General features: G+C 45.4%; 1 protein-coding gene across 2 annotated transcripts in view; it reads right to left on the bottom strand.

The window, feature by feature from the left end:
• LOC104930567 (ephrin type-B receptor 1) overlaps positions 1-9,600 on the bottom strand; it is an 86,505-nt gene extending 76,905 nt beyond the window's left edge. The window contains exon 1 of one of the 2 annotated variants that reach the window (XM_027290505.1): positions 9,194-9,600. In XM_027290505.1, the coding sequence (XP_027146306.1) occupies positions 9,194-9,290 (97 nt within the window). In that variant the 5' untranslated portion in view covers positions 9,291-9,600. The remainder of the gene's footprint in view (positions 1-9,193) is intronic. The other variant, XM_027290504.1, reaches the window with a different exon arrangement.
• Positions 9,601-12,235: the final 2,635 nt, after the last annotated feature.

Genomic DNA, 12,235 nt, shown 5'->3' with positions numbered 1-12,235 from the left:
CCGAGCAGAACCGCTGAACGCCTCGATGCTCGTGCAGAACAGAAGCCCGTGGCTGTAAAAGGCAGGTGTGGATGAAATCGAGCGAGTGTGAAGAAACGGAACTGAAAGAACACGGACGCTTGGTCAGCCTACTGTGAGTGGATAAAGTTCAAACTGGAATACAGAGAGGAGACAGGACTGTGCAATCACTGTATATTTCTTACTCTGTACCTTATGTTGTGGCTGCTTATTCTTATCTTACATGAATGTGATTTTAGCTTGCCCTTCCTCTTCACACCTTTGAGAGATCCCTTCCAATACAACTGACAATGCATGCAAAACCTGCAGTCCTAGCTCTGTGCAGAAATGTAATTTACAAGTTAAAGTCGGGCTTCAGTAGTACAAATTAGACAAATTAAATCTTCCAGAGTCAGAGTACAAGATTCTCTCTGTTTGTTCCACTGCAGCTTAACAAGGAAACAAAAGAGCAAATTAAACTGTAACTTTAAAATTGATCATCTTGATTTGTTTCATATTAGCTTCAAATAAACTTCTGACTGCATCTTTTCGCTGAACGAGGACTGTGGATCTTTCCTCGCTCATGTTCCTGACTTCATGTTTTAAACCTGAATCTCTGTTCGACAATGAAAATAATCATCACATCTCTGATTTGCTTTAATACGTATATCCTGTATGCTCGATGCATTTTAAGATCTCAAACGTTTTTATTGTTCAAATTTAAAACTCATTAAAATTCCTGATGAGGCACTTTTTGTTTCCCCTTACAACCTTTTGAGTGTGAAGCAAAATCATCGATGTGCGTTGTTGCACCCATTGTGTCCTTTTCCTTCTTTTCTTTCACTCCAGCAGTGGCACAGTCCTTAATATCCAGCACGGCTATCTGTGAGACCATATGCCCACGGCAGGAGCCCTGAAGAGGCTGGCAGAGGGCCCACTCTCCACCAGCAAATAAATAATGGGCCATTATGTTCAATCATATGCTGAGCTATGAAGGTCTAAAGCTCAGAGCTGCAGCATGCAGTGTGTGAGGAAGAGAACACAATGTGATAAAAAAGAAGAAGGGTATACCTTCAATACTAATATTATATTCACTGACATTAATGCTCAACAAGCAAGTTAACTAGTTACAATACTCAACCCAACTCATTCAAAACTCAATGGAAACCTGCCAAAAACATCACAGATATCAACCTCTTCTGTCAACCTCCTCCTCTAGCTAACGTGTCCTGGACCAGTCTGTCCACAGAGCACTACGAAAAATAAAACCGACATCGACCCGCGATCAAACAAGTCGATCCTCAAAGAACAGCGAAGAACGTGAGAGTACGTAAGAATAAAAACCGAGCGCTAAGCTCCGGGGCTGCAAAGTGAAGCCAATGCAAGAGACATGCAGTTCCTCTAACGTCCACTTGAGGCTGGCTCCAGAAGTGAGTCAGTCTCCATAAGTCCCCATGTCCAAATGTCCAACTTCACAGCAGATATAAACATGTTTACAGCCTGGTACAAAAACAGTTTTGGTCTCTGTAGCTAATTTCCCCGTTCATGACAACTGTACTGAGGGTGAATTTATATACAACTCACCTGTTCACATTATATTAAGGCTTAAAGTTATGCAGGATTAAGAGCGGGGACGCTTTGACTGACAGGTAGGGGTCGTTACAGGTGGCTTATTAAAGCACTCTGGCGTCATTCCGCCCGCCTGATGATGAATGCTTAAATAATAATTAACAGTTTATAAAATAATATGGCTGTTAGTCAATGAATCCAACAAATAACTGATCATTGAAACAACACTGATGATGACAGATGCAACTCAAGTTTCTGACTTCATATTGTGTACGCTGGACGCCAGCACTCTACAATAATATGCAGCAACACGACATTTCTGAAATGCTGCGCCGTCACTACGGGGAAACTAAAGGACGGCAATCTGCAGCAACCCCTGCTTCCCTTTATGCCTGATTTGCATTCAGCTGTAAATTCAGACTTCTGTTTTTCTGCTCCATGGCCGGTAGGTGAAGGAGTCAGTGAGAGGCCTGAGGTCAAGATAAATTAAAGTGTTTTTTTTATTGGTGAATTCTACCAAGAGGGCACAGGGAAATAATTTCTCCTTCGCCTGAAACAAAGGGTAATTGATGCCATTGCTTACCTTGCATGTTGAAAAGGGAGAAGGCAGAGCAACTCAAAGAGCGTGCCATTGACGTCTGTCTAACACAGCGGCGTATTGATGTGACTCTTTGAGCTGCAAATTAGTTGAAGTGACAGTATAATGGACCAAAGTGAAAGGAAGTGGAAGAATTTTAGGTGAAAACAAAGGATTCTTTCATTCCCTTCATGCCCACCAGTGCTCCGTTCTCTAACGGTATCAATTATCGTTTCATATCAGGGAAATATAATCTATTTAGACTGGTTTGTTATGCAAATAACCGGAGGAGTTCAGGCGGTGAAGTGTTCTGTAATGTGCAAGCCTTCTGCATCTCACTACAGCCAAAATCAATTTGTGCTTTTAGACGTGTCGGCTGTGGAGGAGAAATGGTGATTGTTGTAAAACGTTTGTAATGAAAGTGCTTTAGATGCTGATTGACTGTTGTGGATATGAGCGATGAATTCTCTGGGCAGGTTTCACGCCGCAGGGACTCGTCCTACACTGTAATTCACATCGTAAACTTATAGTAATCCTCTGAGGTCAGACAGCAGCACAGATTTCTCACGTCAGGTTTAAATAATCAGAGAATTTGCACCATCACCCACCTGAGTTCTACTGACAATTTTAGTGTCTTTCAGCTCGTTATTTTGGTTTTGCTTTGTTCTTTTGTCTTGCATCCCCCCTCACGGCTTTAAAACCTCCTCTTCCTGGTCCAAACACTAGCTCACAGTGTGGGCAGCCCGGCTAACGGACTGAGCTTACCTCAGTTGGCAGCAGCTACAGTTGGCAGCAGTACTTACTTTACTGTCCATCAGTAAGCTTCTCGTTTCTACTGAGAATTTTAGTCTCTTCCACCTCATTATTTGGGTTTTGTTTTGGTTCCATCGGTCACACTGTGTCAACATTTTCCTCTGGAGTTGGTGGAGACCGAAAACAGAACTAAAATAAGAGTGAATACTGGACTTAGATCCATCAGGTGGGCAGAAACGCGACTGTAAATGATGCTGATTGTAAAACCCAAATGCAGTACACAGGAACGAGCCGCCGGTAGTCGAGCCGTCACCAGCTGGCGGAATCCAGAGGGGCCAGATGCTGAACTCGTGGTCACGAACAGAAGGCAGGGTCGGTTTCCGGGATTACGGCAAAACAGGTTAGTCCAAGGCAGGCAGAGTCGGCAACGAGTCAGTCCGTGGGAAAAGTGCTGGAGAGTCGACCATGAGCATGTAGAACAATCTGGCAGAGAGGGTTTAAATACTGGCTTGATTGGTGATGGGAACCAGGTGAGTCAAGCAGGTGAGGGGAGTTGGTCTGATGAGGGGGGTGTGGCTGGCAGGTGAGTGGAGAGTGAATGGAAAAGTACTGAGAGGAGCAGACTGTGACAGCTGATGAACCCGATCTGCTGGACGCAGCAACTGTTTGCAGAAATGTTCACAATACTGACATTAAAGGTTATACGGGCCTCGCCCTGAACCATAATACTGCATGCACAAATGCCAAGATCTCTGTAACACACATATACTATCTATATATATATATCTAGATATATCATAATATATCATATTATATTATATATATATATATTGTATATATATGTATGCACTCAGGACTGGTTTCATGCAGACTTGAGCCTTAACTTGGACTCGAGTTGGACAAAGTCACTAAGATAAAAACAGATATTTTACTTTCAAGTCACATTTTAAACATAAAATTCTGGAACAGTAAAAAAAGCATCAATATTTAACTATCTGTTCCATTCATTGAAAGAACTGACTGTAACTATCAATACAGCTTTGTGTTGAAAATATACAAATAGCCACCACAGCTGCAGAAACATTATAAATCATTTTGGATCAGAGATGTACATTTTGACCCAAACATTTAGTGCATTAAAAAATATATTTTTCCTCCGTAACAAACAAGTTCTTCCTTCAATACAAGAACAGGATTGTTGACTCGTGTGAAAATTCACAGCTCAAAAAGGTGTGAAGATTGATAGTTAAGGATATATTTTCACACTCAGCAGAACTTATTAATCACGTCTCTGTAAACACTGAGCATGTTTTGTTAGAAACTACTTCCTCCACCCCAGAAAACTGTGATATTGAAGTCTGATAGCCTGTGGGTATAGAGAAGCACGGCGTCTAATACCAGACTGACTGATATGAAATTGCCTCTTGATGCCCAACGCGCTGTGGGAAATACAGCACGAAAAAAAAAAAACTCAGGACTCTGAGGTAAATATTCCCACAGGTTCCCTCGTGGAAGAAGAAAACCGAATTTATTCTGAGACAATCGGAATGTAGAAATAAATATTTAATACTGGAGGGACGACCTGAGGTGAAACCGGGACTGGGAAACAACGGGGTGAAAAAGTCTGGACCGGTGCAAAAGGATCTCCTTCCAAGCTCCTGCTTTCCTCCAGTTCAACTATCTGTCTGTCACATTGATGACCTGTCACCAGATGAATATAGAAACTGCATCTTTAAAACATGAGCTGACAGAGCGTGGTGCAGGGTACAGTGTGTGTGTGTGTGTGTGTGTGTGTGTGTGTGTGTGTGTTTTCCTGACTGCATTATTCCTTCATCATTTGTTGCACACACAAACACACACTGAATAAGTCACAAATTGCGACTCCTGTCGTGTTAATCCAGCATCTAAAAATCTCTGCAGTGTTTAACCTTTAGCATTCCCACAAGATGGCAGATGGGACACGGTGTGTGTGTGTGTGGGTGTGTGTGTGTGTGTGTGTGTGTGTGTGTGTGTGTCGGTGTGTTCACGCTCCAGGGAAAAGGACAGAAATAGTACATGCGGTGTAACCGTATATATATATACTGTGCACATTAAACATGTAGCCAAGCTTCTGTAGAAATTCAGGATTTCTGAAATTAGGCTCCAACCTCAGTAGCAGTTTCTCGCATTGAAAGAGTCGAAAGAAATTAACTCCTCGACCTCTCGACACTCAACACTGACACAAATCAGCAATTTCCGCGACAGAGCCTGCTGCTGACTGGGCATTTGGTTCAGACACAGATGACTTTGCCACCCCTCTCCCTCCCTCCCAAGGCTTGTTTGCGGGATATGTAGCACTTATACCCACAAATATCCGCTGGGTCAGGGTTTGCATTGACTTTCAGAATCACAGGGTCAAACGCTGGATTTACTGTGCTGCATTTTAGGCTTCCTGAAAAGGTGTAATTCCTGAGGGGATGCAGGAGTCATTGTATCCGTGCAGCTCATTTCAGGCTTACACAGATGACGGCAAACAGCTAGAGCCAGCATGATGTGTCCGTCATACTTTTGTTCAGGATAGGAAACTTTCCCAGTATTTTTCCGCGTCCTCAAAGACTGCCTGACTTCACGCTTTGAAAAAAAAAAAAAACTGCTGGTACTGCTGGTAAACAACAGATATGATCAAGGCTGACTTCATTTGAGAAATCAGCAGGATAGAAGCAAAGAGAGAAAGAGAAAAGCCTGACTGATGCTGCAGATATGGATATCTGAGATTCATTTAAACTGAGCTGGGCTCAAACACAACAACATAAAGTAAATAATAAAGGTACATGTAGCATGAGAAAAGATGCTGCGTTATTATTATCTCGCTCTCATCAAACCATGCTTACATTGTTCGCCTTTACCTCTATTATATTTTTATATTTTGCTATGCTCTGTGTATTTTTAGGAATGTGACTACAGCTTGCAACTTTTCTATCTCGCAGGTGTGTCGCGTGGCTACAAGTGCCCGCCGAGAGTCGAGTAAGAAACTCTGCACGAGGAGATGACCTTCAAAGCTGAAGATGAGGGTCACATTCACATCACGGGGAGATTCACCTGTCTAGGAATCTTCTTTAAGGTTTCTGAGCACATCAGACTAGAGTTGCATGCGTTCCGTGGGAAGTTAAGCTTGGGAATTTTGGGATAAACTCCATGGGAATTATGGAAATTTATTGGAATTTACTAGAAATTGTGGGTAATTCAAACAAACCAAACTTCAATGTGAACATTTTGTTTTGTCATAAGCAGACTAATACACAATGAATAGTCTCTGTGTGCTCTGGGCTCTAAAGTGTGGTCCAGGTACAGAAATCACCTGTGCAGGTAGGGGGCGTGGCCTCAATAAACCTGCAGCAAGCAGTGTGCTCTGTGCATGTGATGGAGGAATAGCAGATAATCAAGTGGACCTGCATGAAATCTGGTTGATTTAGTCAAGATGATGATAAAATATATTTTCCCTAACGATGTTTAAGTTCACTGTTTTTGTAAATTCCTGGTTTATTCCCGTTTATTCCCATGGATTGGTTTCCAACTGCAACTACCTCAGACACAGAGCACAAACTGTATAAATGTATGTTAGTTTATGTGAGCTGAAACACTTTAAGTCGTATTCTTTGTAATGACGTTCTTACATATTAAAGCTGTAACCTCGTTTTATTCTGAATAAATCAAAAACAACATTGGAGTAATTCCAGCACGCCAACCTAAACAAAAAAATAACGAGCCGCGCTGAGGTGGAGCTGAAACGATGACTTGATGAATATAAAGACGCCTCCATGGGGAAGTTAGCATTTTTTTTACTGTTTTCTGACTTTTCACAGCCAAATTATTAATCAGTTAGTCACAGGATGAATTGATAATGAAGATATCTGTTAATTCATTATGTATTAATATACATTTGATTTTAGTGCTTTGCTTGTTTCTTTCTTTGCAGTGTCATGTTAGCTTCGTCCAGCCCTTACATACTGCAGATCAGACCGATTAGGTGGACAGGAGATTAAGTTTAAAAGCAAACACGACTAAGCTGCAGCTGCAGACTTATTAAAACACTGACAGGTCTGAGATCAGACCATGATGATGTCGGGCTGTTCTTGTGTACTCGCAGCAGAGCTAACGGCAGTGACTGTGTCAGCAGCGGCTCTGTTTTACACCAACACTCAGATCAGCTTATGCACTCAGTTCATTAGGCACCTACTTACCATGAAAAGGCCACCGTGACCACAAAACAACCCAGCACCCACACTGTACCTACTTATCTCTCCTCTGCATCTTCACCTCCTACCTTTCAATCTTCCTCCCACACACACACATACACACACACACACAGACACACACACACACACACACAGATAAACACAAACAGCATTCTGTTTATTCCAAATAGTCCTGCCCTTCACCACATTTACACGTCTCACTTCGGAGCCCGTCATTACGCGCACCATTAAAACACAGCAGCAGACTAATCTAGTGCTTCCATACAGGAGGAGCAGGAGGAGGAAGAGGAGGAGCAGGAGGGCAAACTGGAGATGTGGAAGGGTGGCAAGGGCAGTAGGAGATGATTGGGGAGGAGCAGCAGGAAGGAGGGAGCATGTTTACCGGTTTAGGGTTGTTGGAGCAGTAGGTGGAGCAAGAGGTGATGCTTGGGTTGGAACAGCAGGAGGAGATATTTGGAGAGGAGCAAAGGGAGACGCAGTAATTCATGCTTTGGGGAGGAGCAGCAGGAAGAGCAGAAAGGAGCTAACATGGGTACCAGTAAAGGATGCCGGAAGGGTTGTAGGAGCAGCAGGTGGAGCAAGAAGTGGTGCCCGGGGTGGAATAGCAGGAATAGCAGGTGATGCTTGAGGTAGGAGTAGCAGGAGGAACAGAAAGGAGGTAGCATGGATGTCGGAGGGGTTGTAGAAACAAGAGATGCAGCAGGAGCAGGAGGTGGAGCAAGAAGTGGAGCGTGGGGTGGAACAGCAGGAGGTGAAACTTGGCGAGGAGCAAAGGGCATGGGTGGAGCAGAAGTGATGCTCACGGTGGAGTACCAGAAAGAAGGAAGGAGCAGCAGGAGCAGTGGAAGAAAAAGCAGCAGGTGGAGCAAGACGTGACGCTCGGGGAGGAGCAAAGGGACACACAGTAGGTGATGCTTGTGGAGGAGAAGTAAAAGGAGCAGGAGGTCATGAGGAGGAAGAGGAGGAAGTGATGCTTGATGAAGGGTAGAACTTGCTGCTGCAGCTTGGGAAGGTGCAGCAGGAGGTGGAGTTTGGGCATGACGAGCGAGGAGCAACAATGCTCAAAGAGGAGCAGCAGGAGGTGATATATGTGAAAGAACAAGGAGGGATTGTTGGAGAGGAGCGACTGAAGAGGCGCTAAGGGGACGCTTGTGAAGGAGTGGAAGAAGGATCAGGATGCATAGTCGATGAGACGGAAGAGGAGCGAAGCAGGAGGTCACGCTTAGGGAGGAGAAGCAACAACAACACAGAGCTGCTGGGGGGGAGAAATGTTAGACGGAGCAATAATGCTTGGAGGAACAACAGCAGCAGCAGGAGTCAGAAAGGGGGGGAGCAGCAGGAGGTGATGCTTGTGGAGGAGCCTGGTAACGCTTTGGAAGAAGAAGCAGGAGGTCGCAGCAAGAGTGAAGAGAAGCAAAGGGAGAAGCATGAGGAGGAGCAGTGGGAGTCCAATCTGAGCAGCAGAAGCTGATGTTTGGGGGGAAAAGGACCAGGAGAGGAGAGAGGAGAGGGGAGGGAGGGGTGAAACAACAGGAGGAACAAGAGGTGACGCTGAAGGAGAAGTAGAGGAGGAGGTGGCAGCAGCTCCATGGAGTCACTGAGCACCTGTGAGCTATAATTACGCCTCGCTTTGCCGCTGCAGGTGAGCAGCAGCGTGCGTGTTAATGGAGATACAACAGTGCACTGAGGAGGGAGATGATCCAGTGTATTCATCATTAATAAGAGCTCCTAATATCACATGAAAACAATCCTCTATCATTTAAAAGAACATCATCATGATGAAGTCCATCAGGATTATTGTGCAAATATCCAGCACTTTGTTCCTGAGGAGGAGGCACACAGAGCTGCAGCTCACTTCCATCCGTGCACACAGTGAGTTGCATTCCTCCACCCAAACCTCCGAATAAACCCAAACACACCCCAAACTTCACAGAGCGTGTACGCCTGCACATCAGCCTGCAAGAAGTCAAACAGTCAGTAAATCCATCAGGACGCTCATGTGCAAACAGTTAGTGCATGCATCATCTGAGGAGCGTCCTGACGCACGGCTTTGCGCACCTACCTTCCACTGCGCACACCGGCGTAATCACACACAGCAGCACCGCAACCCAAGTGGCCGGCATGGCCAGACCGCGTCCCCGCCTGTCCTCTCCCATCATCCGGCTGACAGAAACAGAAAAATCCCACAGAAACAGAAACGCTGTATTCCTCCCGGTTAACAGTCACATCTCAGCCTGCAGTGTGTGTGTGTCTGCATGTGTGTGTGTGTGTGTGTGGAGAGTCAGCAGGGACTGAAGCGGACAGACTGGATCTGCTCTCTCTCTCTCTCTCTCTCTCTCTCTCTCTCTCTCTTTCTCACACCTTTTTCTGTCCAATCAGGAGAGAGTATGGCTGCGTAAAACCAATCACCCGTTCTCTTCCACCTGACCCAAACTGAATGCCCAATGGTCAGGTCTCTTCCTCCGCCCCGGCGTGCTACATGTGCCGCTGGGTGACGGGACGGCGACACCCAGCGGCCAAACCGCGGCACAGCAGTGGATGCTGATGCTGAAAGAGATGGAGGCATCATAAACATGTGCAACAGGTAAGACTCTCACCTGTTCGTCCTTATCATGGTCGGGGATGGAGACAATCTAAGCTGACACAGGGTTGACAGAACCGTCTGACTCCAGGATCCATTGTGTTCAGACCCAGCAGTTCCCTGAGCAACCATTTGAGGCCGGCTGCAGAACAAGTCAATCTCCATTTAACTCACAACTGACGTTTTTAGATCAGCTGGAAGAGGGTGGAGGCAAGCACGGCCACCCGAGCTGCTGCAGCCTCCGTGGCTGTAAGGGTGAAGCCAGCGCAGAAGTGCAGTTCCTCTAACGTCCACCTGAGGCTGGCTCCAGAAGTGAGTCAGTCTCCATAAGTCCCCATGTCCAAATGTCCAACTTCACAGCAGAAATAAACATGTTTACAGCCTGGTACAAAAAACAGTTTTGGTCTCTGTAGCTAATTTCCCCGTTCATGACAACTGTACTGAGGGTGAATTTATATACAACTCACCTGTTCACATTATATTAAGGCTTAAAGTTATGCAGGATTAAGAGCGTGGACGCTTTGATTGACAGGTGGGTGCTGTTACAGATGGCCAACAAGCCTCAGGTCCACTAACGATCCCGTCCTTGCCCATTTTTAGATTAGCTGGAAGGCAGCACCGTCACGTCCCCCACAGGCTTCTGAAGAGCCGTGGATCTGGACATCTCCGTCTATGGCTCGAACCCAGAACAGCCAATCATCACCCAGGTCCCCAGCAGCAGCTGATATCACTGACTAGTCCAGCAGCAGTCAGCCCAGCTCGGCGTCTGTCTTTCAGCCTTTTATTTCACCAAGCTCTCACCAACCACTAAAAGTCAGTCCCACATTTACTCATGGGACATCTTTATCATTGTTTTAGGTCGTCTCACACATTTAATGTCACTGCTGCGATCTTTTGTAGCTCCTGCTGTAGAGCCGAGTGGCTCATTGACTGACGTGGCTGATGGATAAACTTAAACGGACCAGAGCCATTTTTAATGGCGTTAATTACACCTGGGCTTTTTCCTGCTGTGACAAAGTCGAGTCAAAGCGTCTGCTGTGAAACGATGACCCCAGCACAGCCCCGTCCATCCGTCACACTTCAACCCAAATCTGCCAGCACAACTTTTCAAGGATTTATTACAAGACCGACCCGGTTTGGGGACTCTTTTTTGAAAGCCTCAACAAAAAAATGACAGTGTCATCGATCAAAAAACACAATGCATGTTTATGTTGGTGTAACTTTTTATACTCTGTGTTTCCAGCACCTCACGGGTGGAGCAGTGGATGGTGGTAAGAGGCTTAGGGAGGTTATGGAAGCATCGATACGCTTGACCTGAACGCTGATACTGACCAAGTTTCCTTTTCCATTCAGTCAATTTATTGGAGTCAACAGGGAGTCCATCCCGTCCTTAATTAATAGCCGCGACTTCCCCGATTAATTTGTGTCCGTCTTTGCATCGAGGTCATGGTTCATACGGCGTCTCCTGCAGAATTCGTACCCGAGAAGTGTGTTGGTAGCTGAAATGCTCGTGGTAGTTATCTTGTTCTGGTGAGCTCGACATTTTGGCGTTTATCGTAGACGTTGAAAGTCGCAGTAAATATTTCAACCCTTTGGAGCAGCGTCACCAGGTGGAAGTTAAAGAAGTTGTCTTTTGGCCTTCAGCAACAGTTGTAGCAACAATCTGAAAGTTTTAATGACAAATGCAGCATGAAAGGTCGAAGACTTCACCGAGTGTTACAGTAAAATAAAGCTCAGAAACATTTCAGCCCCGGATGGCCTTGGATCAATTCTCTCTTGAAGTTTCTCCTTCATCTCCTGCAGCTTCCCGTCTCTTGCACTACCTGCATATAAAAGGAAAAAGGAAACACAGCAGCAGCGCAGATCATTGCCGTGACATTGCAGTCCAGACAGTTCGTCTCCCAACATGACATTTCAATCGTTGACAGCTTTTAGATGACGCTACACCGTGTACCACCACAACAATCACCTTTATTCAGTGGCTACTGCATCCTGTACACATTGACCAGTATCTGAAAGAGGACAAAGAGAGGGAGATGCTTCTTAGAGCCAGCAGGCATTTCAAATCATTCACACACATCAGTACTGAGTCTGTTTCTTTTCTAAACCACAGGTGGAGACCCAAATATCGATTATAGAGCGCGCTGTCTGCCACATGTGCAGAACAATGACAGCTACATCTCTTAAATGTGTGCAGCAAGAGCCGCGGAGCCTTTTGTTTAGAGGTAAATCTCACCTGGGGGAGTCGAGGCGGTGAGTAAACTTTCATCACGGCGGACAGCTCGGGCAGCGTGCTGAGCGTCCATAAATCAAGTCTAGGAAGCAGCGGCGCGGTAGATTGCGGCTGTTACACGAGTCCTCCCACATCTCAGTGAAAATTCTACTTTTACTTCCACATCATTCACAATTACAGGACGAGACATTCAGGAGGAAAAAACATGTTCAGCTCGGATCTGTCACAGACAAACAGACTTTACTTTTTTTTTGTTTTACATACTTTATAGTCTTTGCTGCTCGGTTTCA

This window comes from Larimichthys crocea, chromosome XVII, assembly GCF_000972845.2.
Source record: "Larimichthys crocea isolate SSNF chromosome XVII, L_crocea_2.0, whole genome shotgun sequence".
Lineage (NCBI taxonomy): Eukaryota > Metazoa > Chordata > Actinopteri > Sciaenidae > Larimichthys > Larimichthys crocea.
This window is presented reverse-complemented; position numbering and strand designations above follow the sequence as displayed.